Source organism: Lagopus muta, chromosome 3, assembly GCF_023343835.1.
Source record: "Lagopus muta isolate bLagMut1 chromosome 3, bLagMut1 primary, whole genome shotgun sequence".
Classification (NCBI taxonomy): Eukaryota; Metazoa; Chordata; class Aves; order Galliformes; family Phasianidae; genus Lagopus; species Lagopus muta.
In genome coordinates this window covers 49956426-49982591 of record NC_064435.1, presented here as the reverse complement: position 1 = coordinate 49982591, position 26166 = coordinate 49956426, and the positions used below count along the sequence as shown (strand labels likewise).

General features: G+C 36.8%; 1 protein-coding gene across 12 annotated transcripts in view; it reads right to left on the bottom strand.

The window, feature by feature from the left end:
* PTPRM (protein tyrosine phosphatase receptor type M) overlaps positions 1-26166 on the bottom strand; it is a 459433-nt gene that overhangs the window by 96181 nt on the left and 337086 nt on the right. For 7 of the 12 annotated variants that reach the window (XR_007376063.1, XM_048940373.1, XM_048940375.1 and 4 more), the window contains 4 exons: positions 9862-10013; positions 7256-7330; positions 7002-7028; positions 1942-2129 (listed from right to left, as the gene is read on the bottom strand). Coding sequence is in view for 11 of the 12 variants with exons in the window: in XM_048940373.1 (XP_048796330.1) it covers positions 1942-2129; positions 7002-7028; positions 7256-7330; positions 9862-10013 (442 nt within the window). In the remaining variant the exon portion in view is untranslated. The remainder of the gene's footprint in view (positions 1-1941; positions 2130-7001; positions 7029-7255; positions 7331-9861; positions 10014-26166) is intronic. The other 5 variants (XM_048940372.1, XM_048940374.1, XM_048940378.1 and 2 more) reach the window with 2 other exon arrangements.

Sequence of the window (26166 nt, the reverse complement as noted above, 5' to 3'; positions counted from 1 at the left end):
CAAAAAGCAGGCTAGTAAAGACTAAGCAAGGTATTATATAAACAAGTAATGTCTTCGTAGTGAAGGACCTGCAGCAGCAAATACATGAGTTCCTACCTTCAAAATTTAAGCACGACACATTGAGCCCCTAGAGCAGAACACACCTGTGCATGACCAAAAGATAAACTGCTGCTTGCCCTACAGGGTGAAAGCAATTTAAATGGTTTTTGCTGGTTGTCATCCCTTCTTTTTCTATCAGATTAAAGAATAAGAAGGGATCTTTTTTTGCTGGCTTCTATTTTGAGAAGATGGTTAAAATTGCATTTGGATTACTCTGCTTCTTACTGGCTACATTGGAATGTCATCACACCAGAACAACTGCTCCTCTGATTTCTCACATCTCAGTTTTCAAGGAAAGGAAATTAAGGACTGTACACTTGGTTAGAGGTGCAGTGCAATTTGGATAGGGCCTTCCATTAGATGGACACTGCTACGCACTGAAGTAGATACAGTCTTTGTCAAGAATAACTTGCCCCTGGGAACAGGACGGTGGGCTGCTGCTGATCACATTTGTTTCCTAGACCTCAGAACAGAGAACAATTATTTTTTAGTCTGTGCACATTATCTTAGATCACAGTTCATGTCCATATAAAGCATTAAAAATTAGAGTGCTTTGAGTTGATAGCTTCAAGTATGCCACATATCAGACTCCACAAATTTTTATGCAGTGCATCTTTCTATCTCAGCAGTGGAAAATTATTTCACAAATTCTCACGCACTCCTATGACAATTTTGGCACTCTGTAGTCCAGTCCTGTGGGTCAATCGTAACTATTTTTCCTTTGTGAAGTAATATTTTCATGCTACTTGTTTTCTGGATTAAGATCTGCTCTGGGAAACTCTACTCTACTCTATAATACCATGTGAGACCCATCTACATTAATAAACTCCTTAAACTCTGAGGTAGAAGACAAAGAAAAGAGGAAAAAGGGCATTCATTTGTATGTTCTAAATATTAAAATATTGGACCTATCAGATTTCAAAGGGTCTCATGTTAGACAGCCAACCCAGGCTGAGATGTTGCCATTGATTCAGCTATACAATTCGGATGAGGAGCAATATGTTCCTTGAGGCTCTACAGCATAAACAAATTTTCAAAGGAGGGTATAATATTACCCATAGTTTTGGGCATGAGAGCAAGGTCTGCTTGTGTTTTGCTTTTTTTTTCTTCTACCTAGATGGACAGACTTATCTCACAAGTAAGATAAGATCAGCAGTCATGATTTTGCATTCTTCTATTCTTTGCCAGGACATAGTGGTCATGACTTTTAACACTAAGAGGATAACAGCAAAGGACAGGTCAATGTAGCATGAAGGAAAGAAACAGAAGCTGAATGAAAAAAAAAGCCAAACAGCAAAAAGAGAGACTATAAGTTCATATAAAAAACAATGAGTATTAGAGATAGCCTCCAGAAAGCAGGAAAAATTTGAGACAGCAGAGAATACATTTTATAGCCTTATGGACCTCTCTGAACATGTGAGCACACCCTTGCGATGATTAGTGTCTCTCACAATTAATGTGAAAAATATTGCTTCTAGAACTTGATTTCCCAAGTAATACCATGTTACAGGGCAAGTCTGATTAGATAGTAGTAAAAGAAAAATAGTGTAAGTTCCAGGAGAATGCTAGTGAAGCTGCTTTTTCAATATACATATTTCTGCAAGTAGAATTAGGCAGAGATTTCCAAGAAAGGTTTTGCTTCTCACTCTTCATCCTGACTTGTTACAACCAGAAACTTTGCTTACTGTGGAGGTGATCCTTTCCATTCAGTACCTCCCGTGACACAGCACTTGGTTTACTGGGTTGAGTAATTATTTCTCCCATTCTGTGGTACAGGTAGCAGACAGATAAAGCCAACAGGGCAGAAGACACACTAATCAGATCACTAGATCTGATACTTACTTCATACTCCTCTTTAAATCCATAGCCTTCTGCACACTTCATTTGGGTGATGTGCTGCAGTAAGTCAGCTACACGGATGGCTGGATGAAGCTGTCCAGTCTGGTAGGGCACATCCGCTGGATCTCGCTTCTTGTAGGTATGGGATTGAACCAGGCTGCTTGTGTCACTGACCATCGTATGGGTTTCATCTAGGAAAAGAGTATCTCATTATGTACTGGCTCATTTTTACTTATAAACAAAAATACAAATCACACAGATTTCTAGAAGAATGGCAGAAATCTGACATCATCAACATTGCTTCTGTCTGTGAAGGCTACGTGCCAGAAGAACAGTAAATCCATGGAGCAGTTTACACAGGGAAATTGCAAGACTGATTGGAATGAGGCAAATTCCATGGTTCTACAATGGAAGCATTGCAGAGCAGTCCGAACTATAATATTGCTTTAAATAACACTGGCTGATTATAAAAGAGTTTTAAATTAGGCATTTGGTTCTAAGTTGCACAGAAGTTTCATTCTGAAACTTCAACAAGTCCTATAGAACAAAACAGGACTTGTAGACTTCTTAGATTAGTTAACTGAAATATTTTACACTGCAAATTTAGAGCAAATGTTTGGAGTGAGCAAAATAAAAGGATGCACAAAATGGCTTATGGTTTCATCAAGCTAGGACTGCAATGGAAATGTAGATCTGATACAACGTTTAGAGACAAACTACAAGAGGACAAATGCAGAGGATCATCTGATCAGGAAAAATGTCTTGACTGGCTGCTGAACATGCTTTAGGACCACGGTATATCATGAGCCATCACATTAGGCGTGAAATGTTATGTGTCAACTGACATGCAAGCCAACAAACAGGAAAACCCAGTGGGCTGGTTATAATTTGGATGAAACACATACTCTCCCAACCCTCCACATCTCTTCCATGGGGCAAATGGGCAACTTACCATTGATTGGCACTTTAAAGAAGATACAAATCAGGAGAAAAAAAGAGGAGGAGAAAAAGGAAACAGGGCATAAGCAACAGTACTACATTAATAATTACAGGTAATTTTATGTTTGTAATTTAGTCTTTGCAGTGTGATTTCCTAAATGAGTCAGATTCTGATCTCAGTTTCACTGTATAAATCAACTCCAATAGCACAAAGGTATCTTACTGTGAATCAGTTCACAAAGATGTAACTGAGATCAAAATGTATACTTTGCAATAAAACAGATATGTAAATGCTCTCTACTAAGGAAGCAAAGTCATTTTCTTCCTATTTAGATGGGAGTTCTTAAGACTAGTAAAGACTTGAGAAGAAAAGCAACCCAAATTCTGAGGTCAAAATATCATTAAAAATACATTTTACTGCTACCCAAATAATAATTTTATGTATCTCAAGGAGTTCTTAATTTTTAACTGCAATTATAGATGTAGGGCTTTGACTTGGCCAAAGTACTCCTTGTTGGCTGCACAGTGCAAGAGGTTTACAAGTAGAATATATTTATAAATATACAAAAAAAAAAAAATCTTTTGTAAAATACAATGAATGATAGGGAAGCACTAAAAATATATAGCCACATTCAGAAGTTAAATACATCATAGCTGAAAACTATTCATTTTTTTCTGAATGAAAAGGTCCCAAATTCTCTTTTACATTCTAAACATACTACCACATCTCATTAAAGGTGAGATTCTGGTCATACTTGTATCACTGGAAAGAGATGTTAATGCCACAGAATTCGAGGAATAATATTTCAATAACGGTTTCAGGATTTGTCAGTTCACAGTGATAACAAGATGTATGAAATCTGGTCCTCATACAGTCAGTATGGAAGGTGCATTTAAATCTAAACCAAGCAGAGAACAATTTATGGGCATGAGTATGTGCACTATTTTTTATGCTGGTTTAGTAACCTGAATCAATCTAGAGGAAAACAGACTCATCATTTAGTGAGAGAATTTGACAACTTCTGTCTACTGTGTGATAAAATTGTACTGCAAAGCACCTTGGGATGCATGGCATGAAACGTGATATACAAGTGTAGGTACAATATGTCGCTGTTGAAATGGCACCTGAAAACTACAAAGTGGCTAAGACAAAAAAGACAAAAAAAAAAGTGTAGGATTATGATTTTTGGGTGGCTTATTTCCATTTTAGAAGCAGGTTAGAGAATTAGCTTTTTTTTAGTCATTATTTTTTCCTCTCCAAATTAGGGAAGCTCTCGTAACCCAAACTGTTAATATCTGGGATGAATGCAAAGTTAACAGACATCAGATTCTTATGCTATCAAAGCTGCAGTTTCATCCTTATTAGTTTATTTTCCATGACCTCCTTTGTTTTAATTTTCCTCTCTCCGTCTCTTTATTTCTTCTAGTTACATTAATCCCATTTTTCTTTCTTCAGGAGTAATGTATTAAGTTGCTTTAAACAAAGCACTTACGTTCCTTGGTTTATATGATATATTATGAAACCACAAATATTACAGTTTTTTGGTTTGCTTTTGAGCACTCTAGCACAAGCTTTTCAGCATTTCTACTCTCTGGAAGGGTGAGCTCTTTCCAGATGGAATGTTCATACAGAATGGGAAGTCTATCGCTTTTGTTTAAGATCTCTTACAATTTCAGTTATTCTACTTCCCACTTACTGATTCCCATAGAGTTGTACAACACTTAAAAAACATATTAACTTGCCACTTATATGACCTTATAGAATGCGAGGCATCTGCAAACCCAGCACGCTATCTTCAGGACAGCACTCTTTTATTTCTCCAATTTCAGTAATACATACAACTGAAACATGACAAGCATGACCTACACTCATGTAAATTTAGTGGCTGTCATGTAAAGCTTTAATTGAGCTCTCCAGTTTTCTTTTCAGTTATTAGAATAAGCATGAAAGTTTTCCCTCAAATATATGAAAATTTCCTCATATCTGAAACTGAGAAGTAAGATTGTTGCCCATTTGAACTGTACGTCATTAGCTTTAATTAATTTTCTCTTTCTGTTTGGTAGAGTTCCTAATATGCACGAATCGGACCAAAATTGTGCTATAGAGAAATTTGGAAATGGTAAGTGTATTGCAGCCATTGCAGGAGTTTCTGACTGAGAAAACTGAGCTCAGCCATTTGCAATACCTGTACCTTCCAAGGAGGTCACACTTTTAACTACACACTTGACCCTACAGCCTAAAATGGCTTCTTTAAACATTGAAAGGTCATTGAAAGGTGGCAAGAGCAGGTGTTAGTTGCAACAGAAACACAGCACTTTTGTTAATAGCTGTAATCTTCAACTGATTTGAACACAGCTAATTTGATTTACCTCAAGTAAAACATTATTCCTATAGAAACAATTATAAACACCTTTTGAGAAATAAACCCTGTTTGAATATGACACCATTCATAATACTTCTAAAATGTAAGGTTACAAAAATATTCATTATCTACATGGAAATATCTGGAAGGTTTTTTGAGATGGGAAGTCACATGTTGCTGTATTGGACCATAAAATATGTATAAAACTAATTCAAGACTTTACAGACTTATATATGCAAAGATTTTTTTATTTATTTTTCTTCCAGTGTGTTTGTCTGATATCTGAACTGCTTACTTAAAGATTATTTTTTGTGGGGAAGAAAGAGCTAACAAATATTTTTACTTTTTGCAAAGGATTGCAAACAAAAGGAAAACCAAGTGAAACCAGTGAAAACATTAACTAAGATGGAATAACTCAGACAACAAAAATCTCAAAGTTTTTCTCCTGATAACACTTTTCTCCTCGCCCACCCACAAGGTCAGAACATCTACTGGATGAAGTGTTGAGTGAATGTTAAAGCACACACAAAAAAATCTAAACATTTCAGGCAGTTAAAAGGCACTGCAAATTTCATTTGCATGCAGATCATTACATTGTCACAGTCACTACCATTACTTTCTCCCAAATTTACATAATGTATAAAAACACACTGGTTCCTTCTCAAAGTTAACACACTGAAATGCACTTTTCTAAATCTTGTTTTACAAGAACAAGCTTTCACAGATCAAATTCCTATACTGGAAGTTCCTCTGTGCTTCATTCTATTTAAGATTGTTTTACTTGAATTTTAAAGAAAGGAATCAGTTAAGAGGTCTTTATTTTTCATTTTTTTTTAATGGTGATGTGAAGAAAAAGGAGAAGAAGAAAAAAATTGGTGGAGAAAATGTCAGTAATAGTAAGATGAGTAGAGAGGTTTGGCAGTGGAATTTGAACTCTTGCTACAGAGCACTGCTCTGTATTTTATCACTTTAAAGTATTTCCCTGTTTAGTTTAAAGTTACTATGCGAAGAAAGTGTAAATAAATACAAGACAGTGTAGTCAGTTTCTTCAGCACTGACAATGCAATGGCACTTCATGTTTACAATTTGCTTACTGTGTGAAATTGCTCTCTTTCTGATATTGGACAACAACAGGATTTCCCAAATTCCCTGTGGAAATGCTGTATACTTTAACTGTATGTTTTTAAACTATAGTTCTACCACTTTATTTTATACCTGTGACACCTGATGCACAATAAACTGTATTACTGAAGTGTCATGTTATTATTTTGCTGTTCAAAATACCAACTCTCCTCTGAAACTTCACTTTGACAATCATGTGAGAAACCGTGGCATTATGGTAAGAAATGATAGCTGGTGGATGGCCCAAACCCTATTTTGTCTGATTTTCTACATTGTGAATAGTCTAATTAGGAAAAAAAGGTGTTTTTAAAAAGTGACATCTTCTGTTCTGAGAAAAAATAAAAAGGAAAAAAATGAGGGAAACTATTTCAATTGCTGTGATAATCAAATTCTTTTGTATCACTCCAAATACATGCATAAACATTTCCTCACAAATCCACTTGTTAAAATTCTCTTTTTTCTCCCCTGACTTGCACTGTGACAGTAGAAATCAAGCCTGATAACTGTCTTTAGCACTCACAGTGTAGACAAGCCTACCACCCCTCCCTCGAGCATAAAACTACAGCTTTTTTGCATACTATTGTCTGTGGCTTTCTAAATTACTTCAGCAATAACTTTGATAAAGGGAAATGTTCTCACCTAAAATTGCAGTTGGCACAAATGGATCTGTCATACATCATAAGCAGGTCAATGCAGAAAAGGTAAAAAGAGAGAGAACAGAAAATGATTGATAAGCGTTCCTGAGTTTTCTTTCAGAAAGGTACTGTAAGCAACTGGTTACATGGAACACGTATTAAATGTCCATGGCAAGGAGTATAATAACATAATTACATACGCTTCTGTAATGAAAAAATTTACATGGGGTTGAAGCAAAGAAAAAAAAAATTGGTTACCTGGGTAATAAGAGTTAGGCACTGTCGTGCTCAGTGTATTAGTTTTCATTGTAAATGAAGATGGTGAAGATACAGCTGCAAAAAGAAAGAAGGCTAGTTAGAGACGGCAGAGTGCAATGCAGCTATCTAAGCTGAGTGACAAGGCACGTGCGGCTGATTTGGTTTTCTGCCATGCTTGTCACACTCTAATTGGGACCCAGGGAAAAGCAGGTGCGTCTAGTGAACAAAATGAATGACTTACAGAATTTGATCAATTGCCTTGAAAGAAATATCATCAGATAAAGCATTTTGATCAACGATGACAAATATACCTTTTAAATCACAAGACTAGACTGAATACTGGTGCTTCAATAAAGACATCACAGTGACAACAGGTGCTTTTGACAGAAGCTTTGATCACTAGTAAGTTTACTTAATAATACAGTAAATACTGTAGGTAAACATTCTGCTACAGTTCATTTTTCTCTGTCTTTTTCAATTTGTTCAAGGGGGGGATAATACACAGATGGTATTTATGCTCTAAATATTACTCTCTAAGAATGGTTTTCAGACTGTTGTACATACACCAGTGCTGGCATTGGTGTTTACTGATTTAGCTGTTTGTAAAAGGCAGAACACAAAGAACGTTAGTTCCCTGGCTTCCAGAGATCATATGAATTACTTTTGTAAGCACAGATACATCCAGCAGGAGAGCGTTAATCATAACATTACAGAGGATGTTCACCCAAAGACTCATTAAAGGTTGCTAAACAAAGCTTTTTCAAACTAGACGTTAGTTGAGGTAATTTTGCTTATCTGTACGGCTGAAATTAACTCAGATGAGTAAATAAATATAAACTTATTCTGGATACATATAAGCAAACAAACAGGAATTTAGAAAAAAAAAAGCAGAGTTTGGGAAGACAGGATCTGCTGGATGAGAAGGACTGAGATGACTGGTAGCTTCGATTTGTCTTTTTTTTTTTTTTTTGCTGTTGGTGTACAGTTAACAGCCCTCGTTAAAATGGAGCTATTTGGAAACTGGCTAACGTATCCTGGAAGGTACCATTTATCCTCTAAATGAATATATCTGAGGCTACTTTCCTTTGATTCTGTCACTAGAAGCAAAGGACACAGAGGTAATTCTTTCAGAAATGGATGTAGAGACTAGCTGAGGTCGAGGTTGCGGCAGCTAATAAAACTGGAGAGATACAGAATGTTGCCAGGACAATAAACTTTTATAGGAGGTAGGAATGTTTTAAATCTCTTGAGAACAAGGTCTTACAAAAAGATTTTTCTCAAGACTGTCAAACTGATTCTTCTAGTGACCACATTTATTACAGAAAGCTTGAACTAAAGGTTCTAGTTCTCAGTCAGTGTAAAGTATTTGCCATGCAATTTCAAATTGTTTTAAGGTGGTTTGCATGAAAAGGGGATGTACTCACAGGAACTAACTGGAGGTTCTTTGGTTGTTGTGACCATTCAACAACACAGTGGAAGACTACACCATGAGGATAGAAGAGAAAGCCAAACTTCTTGATCTCCTCACTAAAGAAGCAGTCTCATTAACTAAAATGGGATAGTCTCACCAAAAAGGCAAGGCAGATTTTGAAAGATCTATTTCAAAGTAATTTCAGAATCAACACAAATGCGAATGAACACTGCAAATTCTGAACCCAAAGCTGCTGAAAGAAGTCTCACTGAACAAACTTCACAGACTGTTTGTAACAATTGAGCTAATCAATGTTCTTAAGCATATTATGAATTGGGCCTTACAGTCTGCTAGTACTTGAAACAAAATTGAATCTTTGTTAAATTCTGATGATGTTCAAAAAGACTGGTATACCAAAAAAACTGAGATTCCTTAAGAGCTACAAAAAACTATAATGTTTTGTCAACTTTTTTTTCCCATTCTTTTTAACAGTTACATGAAAAACTACTGCAATCCTGGTCTTTGGTGATTGGTAACCCCCAGGCAGAGGCAAGTCTTTGACCAAACTCTGGTTAGGAAAATGTATACCCTAAATTTTATTATTTTGAGGGTAGATCCATGAAGACTCGGGATTTTAGGCATTCTCTTATGAAACCGCAGTGCTCATAATTCAGCTATTTTTTTTTTTTTTTTTTTTTTTTCACAAGCAACAGAAAGAGAATCATCTAGAACTGGAAATAATATGACAATTGGATCACCATTATTACGTTATGACATTCAAAAATAATTTTGCCTACCCCCCCCCAAAAAAAAAAAAGTGAGGAGGGGAAGCATTAGAAGGACTTGGGATGGGATGAGGAAGATAAAATTTTTAACATAATGGAGATCGTTGAAAGGAAAAACTACAGCTGTTTCTGTATTGTATTTGCTCTTCTGCAGAAGAAAAAGTGGGCAGAAAGAAGCTCAATTATTCTTATTATTTTTAAAGAAGTCTTTTCTTGATGTCTGGCTGTCTTACTCATTCAAATACACCCTGTAATGTGCTGCACAGTGAGAGGCTCTGTGTTCCATAGATTTTCCATGACTGAGTAATGAGGAATATTTTAAAAACCATTTGCACCTTTTTTTTTTTTTTTTTTTTTTTTTTAAGGTGGAAGAAAAAGGAAGAAAAGAAGGAAAGAAAGAAAAGACTTACATCTCCCATTTAGATTGTGTGTGTCCATGAAAGAGAAAGCTTCATCACAGTTGGTGCCTTGCTCAGTGTAGCTTTTATCCATTGAATTCACCATCACTGTCATTTCCTGCCGCGTACTGCTCAATGTCTCTTTTCGCTTTTTAGCCAATTTTCTTAAGAAATGAACATTGAGAACAAAAAAAACAACACAACAACAAAACCCAGTGAGCAGATACATTCTTCATATTGTTTACATTAGTATTATCGTTTATAGCAACATTGCCATCATATTCACAATTACTCCCAGTCTTCTGGAAACATCAACTGACATCACATTTAACCTTGAAATGTCACCTGACAACAAAGAGCAAGTTGCCAATGCCCCGACTTGCAGCGAACAGCACCTTAATTGTTGAGGTGCACCACTGAGTTACAGGGGACTACCTGGATATGAAGGTGATGTGAGCTACTATATCAGAAACTACATCTGTTTAAATGCATAAACAAAAATGACAGGAGATAAGATTTCACTAGAACTGATAGATCAGTTAAAATTTCCACTCTGCATGTGTAGAACCACCTGGAGCTGTGTCACTAAGACAACACATAATGCAGCTCACTGCTGCACATCATACTGTATCCTCCTGGTATGATCTCTCACATACACAAACAAGTTGCATTTTAATCTGACTTGCATTTCTGAAGACTACTTTTTGTCCCTCTTGACTTGTGTTCAGTGGGCTTAGTCACAAGAGTTAGTTGCTTCTCAGCAGGAGCAATCCATCGGAGATGAGATTTTGATACTATAATAGGGATTTGTTACACTATAAAACTGCTTTGGACATATCTCCTCTTTTCTGTATCTGTTTCTGGCTGTAGTAAAAACTCACTGCTTCCTCCAGATCTAATTATGCTTAGACACTATCACAAAATAACATCTCCAAGGCAGCACTCTTGATTTTTCCATCAGGTTCTGTGAAACACCTGTGACCCCGATGATGGATCCCACATCCATTTGGCTTGTTTCCCTAGCCTGTGACTACTTCAGACTAACTTTTTCTCCAAGTTCTTGCCTACAGACTTCATTAGTTTTCCACTTCTTTCAAAGTGTAAGTTTTGCACAGAAATGACTACGGAGTTTGATCTTCTCATATCTCAGTTCAGTAACTTTTTCTCTTCCTTAAAAATATACTGAACTGGCTCATGTCCATCCACTTGAAAGGTCTTTTTAGATGCCTGCAACCAAAGCTTACAAGAGCTTATCATTTTATCTGTATTTCCTTCCAGTTCTTGAAACCTGCATCAAGCATATCCAACTTGTACCACCCCTCTCAAAGCCTTTCTTTGTTAGCTCTCATTCAGTACATAAAAACAATCCCCAACACAGAATTTCATATCAGTGCCACTAGATTTTCAAAAGAGCACATGTGTGTTTGCAGCAGTATATGGGAAGAGGTTTCTGCAAAGGTCCCTACAGATAACTCACTATTCTGCTTCAAATCACTGCCTACAGATACAGTTGGGAAAGCACTGACACTACTGCTCACTATGCTGATCAGTATTGCCTCACAGTTCCTTCATGCTCTCCACTTGCCTACTTGCTATTTCTTGACTTAAACTAGATAACAAGCTATTTGTGTGGGAGTCACAGTTGAGTAGCTGTATAGTAACAAGTCCAGCAGTATCATAACCCACAACTAAAGGTCTAAGGTGCTTTGAACCTAAAATCTTGCGGTTAATAAAAGTGGTAATTAAAAGTGCAGAGCATGGTATTGGGTCACTGCAGACAAAAATATTAAGGCACACATCTGGTCCTCAATAAATTGATGGATAGTAATTCAATTCATCAGGGCATACCTCCACGATCGAAAGCGATTGAAGTACTCTACCTTAAAAACCTGCTATAATAACTGGAGCTATGAGCAGTGTCTTTGCTCATCCCACCCTGGAAGGCAGCTGCAATACTTGGAGCTACCATGAATTCACTTTAGACTGTGACTGACATCAAGGAGTGCTCCTACGACCAGTTGGATGGCAGCCAGTTGTAGGACTCAGTCTTGAAGTAAACATTTAGATGTGCAATAAAAACTTACACATGCTCATTATTACAATCACAGAATCACCAAGCATGAAAAAGGTCTCCAAGATTATACAGTCCAACCATCCACCCACCACCAATTTTTCCCGAGTAAGGATTTAAAAATTCACTAATGAATTCACTAATACTGAAGTCCCAGTTAGAGGCTGTTGTCAAGGTAATAAACAGTAACAAGTCACATCCTTCTTGTAGATGAAGTTTAACTTCTGATTTTGTCATTCAGAGAATCATTGGTGGACAGAAAAAAATAACTTGCACTAAACAAAGGTTTTGTTTCTGGATTTTAATTTAGTATAAGGAGTTTAAGTGGCAGAACTTTATAAGACCTTTTCTGATCAAAAGACTAACAGACTTGTACACCTGATAACAAAACTAGTTCCTTATTAATTCATAGTGTATAAACTCTGAACAAACCTCCAGCCTCCCCTCATCCCTAATCATAATAAACAAATGATATATTATTTAAAGTAGAATCTGAGGTGTATCTATTTTGAGGCCTTTTCTCTCTAGTTGCACAGGGGTACAACCATACACTGATTCATTTTCATCTTCAAGATGGAGTCAGCAGGTTCTCTTTAATCAGTTATTAATCTAATTAGCTATCTAGATACTGCATGCTAAATGAAGCCAAGATGTGACCTTTCCTTGCCCATCAGTAAACCAGTTCTCTCTCTATTCACAGAACTTTTACTTGCTATCAAGTTTAGAAGCTCAGTGCTTCCTCCAACACTTCCAGCATGTGAACAAAGTGCTGCTTTTCTGGCAACAACTCTGCCTTAGAAGTTTTTTAAAGAAAAGCTACTAGGAGAATTCCCTGGGCATCATAATAGTGATACTGATCACTGATCAATGATCTGAAAATTCACAATATGGTGAAATACCAGCCATTCAGTGCAACTCTAAAAAAGGATATGTTCTATAGGATGCACATCTCAAGGACATGCCATTGCAGTGAACATCCTTTATTTTACAGTGAAAGCTATATCTTTCCCAGTGAAAGTCAGAGCTTTTGCTTAGTACACCAACAATATCAATATCAGACTTCATAACAAGTTAGATAATTTTCGTTAAGAAATTACACTGACATTTTCTCATTTCCTTCATTTTCAGTTTGGTCCCATAATCAAGCTATAGCAGATTGTTTTTATGACAGTAACAACTGCACAGTACTTCTCAATCTGAATCTAATTCTAGAAATAGGTCTTGTGGGAAAAGTTCCAATCTGAAACAACTGCTACAGGAAAAGAGAGATACCAGCCAGAATTTGTACTGTGAACAAAAACACCCACTGGACTTAGTCAAGTAAACTTGCTGCAAAAAATATTTTCTTTACATCCACAGTTTTCTGATACTGCTTAATGCTACAGTCTCTGCAATTCCTTGGATCTCTTGATCCCTGAGAGACTTCAGCTATACAAGATTTCAAAAACACATAAAATTATGGTACTTCATATCAACATCACCACCACTCATGCTCTTAGATTTGAAGGTTTTTCTTTTTTTTGGGGTGGGGAGAAGTCTTATGGAAAATATACCTCATAATTATTCTCTGATGTTTCTAGAAAAAAGTGATACAACCATAGGGAAAACCAGAACAGATGGAAACTCCCATGACGATCGCCTAGGACAAAATTCTTTAAGTAAGCAAAACAAAAATGATCAGCTTTTCACATAAACAGCATAACCATCACCACATATGGGAATATATCATGCCAGTCTCAAAAAAAAGAAACCTCATAGCCAGTACAATCCCAAGATCAGCTAGGAATGCTGTAAGTTGATGTAGCTGTAACAATAGGGTAAAATGCAGAGAAGACAACCATACCGACTTCCCAAAACATCTTGAGTGGGTTTTTAGGTAGCATTTGCTCTGTTACAAATATTAATAAAATCAGCCTGGGAAAACAATAAACTAAAAGCTTTGCCACAATTGATTCCCATTTTAACAGCCACCATGAAATTCACAAATGCTGCATCTTCTCCTGTACATTTCCTTCCAGTTGAAAGAGTTTCCCTGGAACACTTCTACATGTACCTAACTCTATACCCTTCTTAAAATCCTCCTCTGTGATTACTTCCCCAACACATTCCACTACCAATCCAATAACTGATAAGACACTGCTACATTATCAGTCTGGCTGGTTCATTTTCCATCTATTTACCCTTCTCATTTTTTTTTTTCTCTCCTGACAACGTAAATAAAAAACTCTTGGAAACCTGGATTGTCTTATCTCTGTGTTAGTAAAGCACTGGGCACAAAGCACGAGACACAGCTGTCAACCACCACAGTTAGATAAGCATAAAAATACTAAAAAGAAGGAAAAAATAATAAAAGGTAACTGAGACTAATAATCAGAACCAGCTCAAGCTCTGAAAGAAGCCTGCCTTCTCTACTTGTTTAGGAAAAGTGAGAAAAGTACAATGGCTGCTCTGAAAGTAATGCCTCTCACTTAATGATGTTGGCCCACAATGTCAGAGGTAGATGGTGGTGGTATGGCAGTAGAGGCTGAACCTTCCCACCAGTATTCCATTATGTGCTGTTGTCATGTGACAGATGGCAGCAGAGGGGCAGTGTGACAGAATGGTACCTGACATGGAAGTGCACATGAAACAAAGGCGTGAAACTGAATTCCTGCAAGTGGAAAAAATGGCACCCATTGACATTCACTGATGCTGAATGTTTACTGAGACCAACCAGCGGATGTAAGCATAGTGAGGCAGTGCGTGGTGCACTACTGCAGTGGTGACAACAGTGATTCAAAGGACAACCAGGCTGGTGAGGGGTCTGGAGCACAGGCCTTATGAGGAGCAGCTGAAGGAACTGAGACTGTTCAGTCTGGAGAAGAGGAGGCTCAGGGAAGACCTTATTGCTCTCTAAAACTACCTGAAGGGAGGTTGTAGTGAGCTGGGGGTCGGCCTCTTCTCTCATGTATCTAGTGATAGGACTACAGGGAATGGCTTTAAGCTGCGCCAGGGGAGATCTAGGCTGGATGTTAGAAAATACTACTTCTCTGAAAGAGTGGTCAGGCAGTGGAATGGGCTGCCCAGGGAGATGATGGATTCACTGACCCTGGAGGTGCCCAAGGAACATTTGGATGTTGTGTTGAGGGACATGGTTTAGTGAGTACTACTGGTGATAGGTGGATGGTTGGACTGGATGATCTAGAAGGTCTTTTCCAATCTCTTTGTGATTCTGTGATCTCTGCTGTGCAGATGTTTATGATTGTGGCATACAGGCTCCTGCTGGCAAAAATGCATAGTTAATGGTGGTGACTACGTTGAAAAATAGTGTTTTGTAGCTGTATTCTACTCTACATTTTTTATCAAAACACCAGCGGCCCAAGTGGCCTCCTTTTGGGTGGAGGCACAAGTATCAAGCAATTGAAATCCAGTGAGGAAGCAGAAATGGCATGGAATCAGTGATATTGAAATTCTGCTCATAGTTAACTTCTGTTGTTAAAATTCAGATTTACATGCTTTGTTTTGAAATGTAGTATGCTCAAGAATGTAATTTCACAGTGACATTAAACTGTGTACACTCTATCAGACAGGAAATAAAGTTAGGAGAAGTATTTATAAAGGCACTAAATTTTGCAGCAAAAACTAGTGAACAGTTAATAAAATGCTTTACAAGTTGTCTCCACTTCAGGGAACTAGCATTTCTATTGGACAACCACAGAGAAAGCATTTCTCAAGACAATTTCACCAAGAAAAGATAGGCAGGATGCTGCTGAAGTTTTCCTTGCTCAGGTTCTTAGTATATAAACCTGTACTAAATTATAAAATTATTCTTTGCCTTAAGAAATCTTATATTTTGCAAAGATACATCAGTTATGCAAGATTGTTAAAGACATTTTGAATATTTGATTACCGTCAAGGTTGCATTTGCCCTTTTACTCAACAAATGAGTGGCTTATTACAGTGTCTTTTAGGTGCTTTATCTTTGTTTTCGTTATCAACTTGCTGTGTAAGAGCAAGTGCTAATGTTATTCATTTCACTTTTATCATGGCCTTGCCTTCTCTGATAAAGAATGAAGAAAGAACTTTTGAAATGAAATGCTGCAATACTGACAGAGCTTGGAAATCAGTGTTCCTGATACTACAGTGTTTCATTCTCCCTCCCCCTTTTCATTCAGTGTGGCTTTCATTTTTGTCACAGTGACACAGAAGTGTTTTTATTAACATCAACTCCTGCTAGTACTGGGAGCCAAGAAGGCCTCCTAGCGCTGGCAGGACTGAGAAAGTGGGGGAGTCATTTGTCTTACTGCATTACAAGAATTATGTGCAAAATGAGTACAAACTTTTTTTAGTGAACTTGAAGTGTAAGGAAAATGGTTTTGATTTACATGATCACAAACTAAAACAGCTTTAATTTTCTGTGTTTTTCGTTATTCCATATCATAACTGTAATGGTCTCTTTGCACTTTCTTGTTAGTAGTGGAGTGGCTCATTAGCATCAAGTGACATCAAAGCATAAAAAAATATTAAGCTTCATTCCATTTTCAAAATATTAGTGTAAGCTCAAAGTAAAGTATGGCATGACTTAAGGACAGAGAGGATCAGAAAGGAGAAGAGATGGAGAATGGGAAATGAGAAGGAAAAGTTGTTAGAAAAATAAGGTGCAGCTGCATCTGTACATACAGAAGCAGAGCAACTACTCTTTCCACTAACTCTTCTTTCCTAAATTCTGGTATTCAAAGCATGCTTAAAGATGTATTTGTATTGACATCATTAAAACCTGTGCTTATTTGATTCTTAATTTCTGCTTTGTACAAAATTAACTTCTCTATCTGATTTCTGCCAGCTAACGTTCTAGAATGAATCCCACTAACACCCCAGGTCACAACAGCATCACACTGACACGAATTCTCTTTGCTGGTGCAGCGGTTGAGTGGGAGCACCGGTGACTGACTGATACTCAGTACAAAAAAACCTGGAGCTATACGGTATACCAGACTGATGTAACATCATCTATTCAAAACTGCTGATTCCTGTCCTAGGGCACAGAGAAAATTAGTATATTCTAGTATGATTTACAGTCTATTCAGGAAAGGCTGTGGGCTACAATGATACAGGGAATTTGAGAAAGTTTGGCAGAACTGTTTGCAAAGCTTCTGCTCGTACTACTCCTGGCTCAAGGTAGTCACTGATCTTGTTTTTAGAGAAATCCATCTACACACCTTATCAAAAACCAAACAACTGAAATAAGAGAGGAAAAGTGAAAAGCCATGCATTCTCTGAATTTGTTTCAAAATGTGAAGTTTATATTACAAAATATTTAAATTTCTATTTTGATTCTTACTATTGCCTCGTTAATCAAGATGCCAGTGAATACAATGTTTCATTGACTGTGAAGTCCTCCTTTGAACTGTAAAGGAGAATAAGAAAAATACATAGATGGTGAGGAAATAAGTGACTTGGAGCAGCCAACTTAGGGTAGGCAGATGAGCCAAGTGCACTATACCAGAAAAATCACCACGTTTAGTCATACAAGCAGACCAACACCCAGGTCTCTCTTTCAGCTGATCATTCTGCTCACTAAACCAACCATATTCTCTGGGCCAGGGATTTAAAGAACTACAGATCTGAATACAATCATAAACCGTACTCCTTCCACATGAGGTGCACAGTCATAACCAATATATGGTACTGCTAACAAAATTACACACTAACAAAGATCCAGATTCTTTTTAGCTGTTCATTTCATTATTTAGCTTCTTAATTGCTTAAAGATATGCCTCATTATTCATTAGCATTTTTATGCCACATGTACCTTTCTTTACCACCTTTCTAACTTCAGGAGCAAGGCTAGTGGAAATATTTTTATCACTAAATTTTTTTTTTCAATAGAGCGCTAGTTTTATTCACATTCAGCTGCATCCTAAGAATGAGATCATTTTCTATGCAAAATGGTAAATTATATTTTGATATTCAGATGTGGTATCAAAAATACACAGTCTCATTTTAATGAAGATGGAAGCATTCCATTTTCCACTGTGTTTAATGTGTATTAATTTCTGCTATACTAATTGTACATATCTGTAAAAAGACATTAAATTATTCTTCTTTCTACTATGCTATTTCAACTTATTGAAATGAAATATTTGAAGTCTCTGAAGACGTTCTGTTCTGAAAGGTATGTTCACAGGAAAATTCAACACCTGACCTTTCCTTTTGATTGAAGATACTTTTTTTCCCCACAGAAAGAAATTTCATTTTGTTAGCTAACTCTACTAAGAACAATAAATGAAAATTTACACAGAAGCTGGACTTTCATTAGTATATATGCCATCTTAATAATCCACATTTGGAATACCCGGCTTCTTTTGTATGCAAATAAATATATGCATACATGATCTCTTTTTAAGACAGAACATGTAAACAGTTCAGATGAATGAAAGAAAAGCATGTTGTATCAGGCCATCAGAGAGACAAGCTTCTTTCATAGTATTGCATAGATATAGGTATTAAAGACTGCACATGCTACAAGAATACAATATTTATGACATTGTTTAAAAATATATATTTTGCATGTAATGCCGCAAGAATTTTCCCCTTTGTCTCAACAGTCTTCCTTTTTCTTCTTTTTCCCCATACTATTGTCATGCGATCTGAATAAAGAAATAAACAGACAACACTGAGGCCTACTCAGGAGGAGGTAGTTGTGTGATGTTTAGTGCCAGTAAACACGAAAGCTTTTCACACAAATACATCCACGACAGGTTTTGAAATTCTCTTCCTGAAACTAATTACCATTTATAAAAGGCTGGCTAATGATGAAAGGAAACACCTTCTTATCCCATAGCTGTCACTTTTAAGCAAAGCCTTGAACTCCTGGAGTGGTGTGCACTGGAGGTGTCCCTATACCCTTTGCTTTCACAAACTGAAGAAGGAGATGGTGTAGAACTGATGCAGATTTGTTTTGGGATAACATTCTCCACATCCAATTTTCACCACATTTACAGACATGTTTTCAGCAAGGACAATTATAGAGTTATGTGATAGATGTCTCTGTCATGGGAGAGTTTCATTATCCTCTCTGCACACCTTACCCTCGCTTTGAGATTTGCTATGCTATTCTAAGCTCCTCAGAAAAGTGCTCATGTTTAAATGTCAGTGTGCCACATAAGCAGTTCCTTCCACAAACAGAAAGTCTCTAGTCCTTGACACATCCCTGTGGCTGACTTGCATGTAGGACAGGCACGTTCTTCATGAAATAACTTGGTACCTTCACGATAGGGTTAGACAGTCTCCCAAGTCCCAGTGGAGGAAGTAGATACCCAGAATTTTATGGTGTCTAACTAGTTGCTTCTAGAACTGCATAGGCTCAAGTTAATAAAAAGCAGTAGCAACTGTGACAGTTTTAAATACAGAAAACAGCTTTTCCCCCAAGGCACTTAGATCTTTGCAATGAAAAATGAAATTAAAGCATTTGTCTTTATTGGTGTAAGGATATAAAATACAGTCAAAATAGAATGTTTAAAGTTCTTCAAAGCATTTTCTAAAGAAATTCCTTTTAGCATATTTGATATTTAAATATATGTAAGTATACTGTATGCATTGTATTCATACATGTATGTATGTAAATATATATATATTACATATATATATATATATATATATATATATATATATATGCATGTAGTGGTGTAGTGCAAAGTCAAAAGCAAAAGTTTTGATAGGCTTAACCTAATCTTGCTCATCCACTGCTTCTCCTCTACAGTAATAGAACACAAAATGGCCAAAGACATTCTGCTGATGCAAAATTCCATTGTATTAGTACAGATGTTCTGGCAAACAGATAAGCATCCTGTCCTAGCTCTGATGTAAACCTATCGTGGGAGTACTTCTGAAGTTCCTGCATATACTGTCTTCTGTGCAGGACAGCGCTCCTTGCTCATGCTGGCTTTTGAACCAGAGTCCTATACTTCCTCACTTTATTTGATAATTCCTCCTTCTTTGTATTCCAACACAGGTAACATCCTCTGCAACATATTTGCTAATGTTGGTACTGGTACTGAACATTCACAAACTCATACGGATGATTTTGATATCCCAAATGTTCACAAACTTATACATGAGTTTTGATGTACTATCCACATTCCATCTAAATCACATGCCTTTCACTTTTCCCAGCAATTATTTCTGCAAATCCATTTTCCCTCCTTTTGTAATATTCAACACACCTCAGAAACTCAAAATATCCAACTGCATAGGTTTTTAATCACTCTTTTATAGGAGGTATTTCCCTTTTCTTCCACAAAAAGAAATCTGTCTCACCAAAAGTCACTAACTGAAAACACAGAATGGGTAATATTCACTCATGTAAGAAATAATTTTTTTTTTCCTATGGAGCTGTTGTAAATGGGCAATGTTAAACTCGTGCTTAAGCTGGGTAGAATTAGTGGGATGCATGAAGATACACCCTGAGCATCATGTTCTTAGCAGTGCACTAATTTAATAGCACTCTGTGCTTGACTAAAGGAAGGAAGGGCACTAAGCAGTAGTTCCTGAGCAGCATGTGCCTCTTAAACAATTCAAGTGTTCTCACAAGCCTTGATTATTGTATCTAATTGGCAGTGCCAGATGGACAGCTTGGTAATTCAAAGCTGTGACTATAGGAGTAAACGGTCCAGCAAAGCCCTTACTAAGCCAGAACTATTTGGTCTCTCTAAGATGCAATTGCACCCTCACTCCAACCCTGCCCTGTGGAGAGTAATGGGCCTTCTGGGAGAAGATAATGTCTTCCTTCTTCATGGACAGATAATGGTGTTGTCTTGTCTTGCTTCTCCCTTGGCAGATACTTACGTTGAGGCTGTATGTCATGTACTGAATGGTTCACAACAAAAATGTTAGTAAGTGGCTTGCACAGCAAGGAAGATTGATTAATTCACTTCAGGGCCCTTTCTGATGTGGCAGAAAGGGCAGATGATACAGCAGCATACCATAATGGCTTTAGGTAGAAATATTTAAAATACCTAGGTTGCTCTGAAAATAATACCCCCTACTTATTTCCATGGAAACTACAACAGATACAAAGAGAAAAATAATACCATTTATAGTGATAGAACAAATTCTCAGCTACAAAGCACTATTTTTGAACGTAATCATTACCATTAGCTGTGCATTTTCATCAACGATGAACAAGAGCCTGCATGCTGCAATCATAAACATCTGCACAGCAGAGATGACCCACTGTTGTTGCTGTCACTGCTGAAGCACATCAGCACCCTACCTCATTATGCTCACATCCATTGGTTGGTCCCTGTAAAATGTTCAGCAAGCATCAATGAATGTCAATGGCAGCCATTCAACTCCATTGCTTTGCTTCATATGCACTTCCAAGTCAGATGCTGTTCTGTCAGACTGTCCCTCTGCTGCCATCTGTTACATGGCAATGACATGTAATGGAATACTGATTTGAAAGTTCCACCTCTACTGCCATACCACCAGCATCCACCTCTGACACTGTGGATCAACATTGTAAAATAGGAGAGGCTACTTTCAGAGCAGCCCTTGTATTTAGATTCCTTCAATTTCAGTTCTGGTAAACTTGAATCAATTAACATAATCTTTTTTCTTAATTAAAAGATGTAAGAAAAGAGTCAAGGAAAGCTGCTGTTATATCTGTAATAACAGAACATTTGAAAATAATTTTAATTAATGATTGCATGTAATACGGTATTTTTACCTTTCAAAAGCAGCATGATAATCCAAAGATTAAGGAATCAATATTTTTACATGCAACCATGTTGCCTAAAACTACACAGGAACACACTTGAAAGAGAAGGAATACCCTGTATTTTTTCCCAAATCCCAAATTTTGTAAAAATACTTTTTAAAACGACATTCTAGCATCTTGATCACGATCGTAAGAAAAAAATCTGAAACTTCTGAATACAGCTTAGCATGGTAAAGTTCCTTTTGAGCAAACAGAGTAAAAGCTATAAATAATGCTATGATCCTTCCTCTGTTGAAGTTATCCAAGAGCACTAGCTGCATTAACAGGAGTTGCTAGGCACTGTGATGCTCTTCTGAAAGAAACAACTCAGAACAACTAAAATGCTGTAACATTAGAAATATCAGTCAGTTGAAATTTGCAATTATAACAGCAATGATAGCTGCTATTCTCATAATACACAGCCAAGTACTTCAAATATATTGAGATATTACATTTTACTGTAGTGATGTAATGCAGTTGGCAGACTGAGTTTTATGGAGATACTCAGATCTGTCTTAAATGCTGCACAGAGGCAGCAGTGAACCCAGAAAGAGAGCTAACAGCTTTTCTGGTATGGTATTTCAAGTGAAAACACCACAATCTACTCTTCCACACTCTTCTAATAACAAACAACAATGATATTTTTAAGATAGAATGTGATAGTTACTGGCATTAAGAGAGAAAGGATGTGCACTGTCACGGGAAAATTACCCTTCCTTTATTTAAAAAAATAAAAACAGAATTACATAATGAAGAAAGCAGTACCTCTATTGGAAAACACAAAAGAGTTCCATAACAATGATTCTGCACTCGTGAATGTACTGGTTAATTCTATCTTTTCCATGAGTTTATGGAACAATACAGCCCGCACAGAGATCTCTGTTAAAGCTCTACAAGATTTGAGATGTTGTACTTGAGAGGAAGGGTCTTTCTGCACTTAACATACTGCAGTCTGAGTTGGGATGGTACTGAGTAGGAGTCCCAGTACCAGAAATCAGCTGGAGAGGTTACTGTCTTGGTAACTTGCAAGACATTGTTACTAATCATTAACATATAGGAATATGTGAATATCTCATCTTTCTAGAGAAATCACTTAGGTTTTTTTTTTTTTTTTTTTTTTTTTTTTTTTCCACTAAAAAAAATTACAGTAGGAATAGAGTAGAAATGCTTCTAAAAATGCTTCTAAAACAGCAGAGTACTTGCTATGAAACAGCTATTACATATATATTCAGTGCTTTGGCACAAGTGTTGGTACAGTTCTACTGAATTAAGATGAATACTGTATTAAACATTAATTGTGGGTACTTAATTACCCAAAAGCACCTGAAAATATCTATAGCATTGTGATTGTTTTCCAGAGCTAAAGAAATATGATTGTACAACTTCAAATCTTTTTCTTTCATAAACTAGAACATGACAATTTCTCTTTAATGTGCTATTTGATTCAAGGATAGCAATTTGAAGATCAGACGCCAAGCAAATGTTTTGACTAGATTGACATTTCCTATCCTATCTAGGTAACTTGTTAAAGAGCTGTATCTTTCAAAGGAAACTACAAAAAAAAAAAAAAAAAAAAAAAAAAAAGGCTCTTTACAGTTTACTTCAGCGGAGAGGTAAGAGAATTTGTGCTTGGGAATGGTGATTTCCATTCCCACTCTGACAGAAATGCGTGCTGCCTCTTTGAAGAAGCTAACAGGCTTCCCTCTGCTAACTTTTACTTCTGCAAGACAAGTTGCAAAAACAGCATCTTACTGTGTACATCAAACTTAGTAAGTTAGCAAATTCAGTAACGAAAAGATCACTTAAGCATGGAACCATAGTGAAGGGGACTGTAGGTTTTTACAAGAGTTTTGCATCAGACCACAAATCACTGCATGGAACGACATTGGTCCTGATTGGTTGGCAATTTTTAGCAGGAAGAATTTTTGAAATTTTTTAACAGGAAGAAACCTAACAGTCACACAGTAACACTTAAGCTTACAAACACTGGATAAAGACAGCACAGTGCTGGTTTCCACAACAGAAAGAAAATAAACAATTTGCAAACATACAAATGGAAATCTGTACAATTCACGAGGAATATGTTCACTATTTAAACAGTGTCTTCATTCAAAACACTTCAACACCGGGATGGTTAATGATTAATTTTGAAGTGAACTACAGCTGAAGAGGCTCTAGTTTTCCTCAGATGAAAAGTTACTGTAACAAAAAGCCCCATAAGCATGAGTTTTCTTAAATATCAGCTTCAAAAATGCAAGCTGAAGTAGATGCATGGGCACCAGGTTGAGACACTTTGATTTGGTTTGGTGTTGGAACCGTACACGGCAGTATAACATTATTTTGGGATTGTCAGCTACTTTCAGAAATGAGTTAAAATGTCTCAATGACTGTGGTTTGCAAGTAAAACTGATAAAAAACAGTTTAATATAAAAGACCTGGCCAGCAATGTTTTCAATGGAACACTTTTTATATATATCAAGATAGCACATCAATGGGAACTTATTCATATTGTGCACTACATATCTGTTATCTTATTTACCCTGTTCAACCTCAGGTCAAGTCTGTCTCGGCTTCTTCTTTCAGCTTGATTAGGGAGTTTGCATTCCCACAATGCTATTTTTCCATTTTACTAGTATAACTGAGGAGCTTTAAATACTTCATGAAGTTTTACTAAATAAAACCTATATTACTCCCTGTGAAATACATACAGGGAGGGAAAGCCAGAAACCACTTCACTTGTCAGCAAAATGGATTTTGGAAGGAAGTTAGCAGTAGTTTGATAGCAGTGTTACTCTTCACACAGAGAATGGATAAGAGTACTGCATTCAGCTGACATGTGAAAGGGTTTCAGCAAGATGTATGTTATCACATAAGTGGAATGCTGGTCTAAAAAATAGAAACTGCCCTTTCAAAGAACTTTACTCATGAGGAGTATAATTAATGGAGCTGAGCTTTTTTTTGGCTTAACATCATGAGTTCTCCAAATACTTGAACATTACTCCCAGCACTCCCTGTTGCTTCCCAACACTTCCCATTGATCTCAGATTACATTTAAAAGTGCTGAACTTCAGGCAATCACAAAGTGAGGAGGCTTACAGAAATTACTGATCACTCTCACTGACAGGCTGGGAGTTGGCCATGCCCTACTGCATTTATTACATTAACCCTTCAGTCCAGTGTTCATCTCAATACTTTGCCCCCCTTCTTCTGGTGTTTCAAATTTCAGGTTTATCAGGTTATTAATGACTTCATCATTAAATTTGAACACCAAATGTGAAAGCACAAAACAGAATAGCTTGATTGAGATCCTTCGATATCTACTTACTAGAAATTTTACATTAAATAATAATGGACAAAAATATCACAACAGAATATGAGGTAAGCTCACTGCATTCTGGAGGTCCACATCTCTCTACAGTGACTTGAATGGAAGAATCAAAACCATAGAATGTCCCGAGTTGGAAGGGATCCCTTAGGATCACTGAGTCCAATTCCTGGATCCACGGAGGCTCACCCAAAAATTTGGCCATAAGAAAGGGATAGATTACTATCACTTATCTTACAATGCATGTATTTTCTTAAAATTTAAATTAGATGGAAATAGTCTGACATTAATGACTTTAGTAGGACATAATCTTGTACACAAAATCAAACATGTTTTAAGTCTGCCTTGTCAGGGGCACACTAATGCATCAGCACCAACTCGCTAAACGTGGTTAAGGGCTAAGGGTGGTTTGAGGCTTTTTATGCCTGTTTATGCACAGAGAAATGGGCAGACATTAATTATAATTTTATTTCAGCACTTTCCACTTTAACTGCCAAATAAATCGCCATGACAGCTTTAGGAGAGCATGCTGTACTACTGCCTTCTTGCTACTAAGCTAGGTCCCGAGAAACAGGCAGAACAATTCCTGGTAGTTGTATTCAAAGAAATACTTTGCATGCATAACCACTTCTGAATTATTTTGGTCCACATCTTGGAAATACTGCACTTTATTACTTGCTGGCACTGCCAGCAACACACAGGTTGAATCATCAAGAAGCAGGAGGCAAAAATAAAAAAACGAAGTGCTTAGCCTCTTCTTCACCGTGTGTCATCATCACACTGTTTTTCTACCAGTTTTGGGAAGAAAAAAAAAAAAGGGTTTAATAGTTAATCTATTGTTTATTCAAAACCACCAACAGAAGTTATTAGACAGTTATAAACTAATTGAGTGTGTCTGTAGTGCTATCTTCTCATTCATCTCGCTTATTCAATTTAGCTCTGTTAGTGTTCCATATGGTACAGTGCCCCTGCTGCTAGCAACAGTCATTCATTGCAAAAAACCCCCTCTAACAACAGGAAGCTAATAGTTTAACTGTTCCTCTAAATTTGTTTGACAAAACTGACATTTAGTACGCCATGTCACGTTGTCAGTAATCTGCAATTTACCCTTAGGCAGGCAGCGGATGCTCATTTTATTTACCTCTCATAGTTAAAAGCGTAATTAATATTCCACTCTGAAAC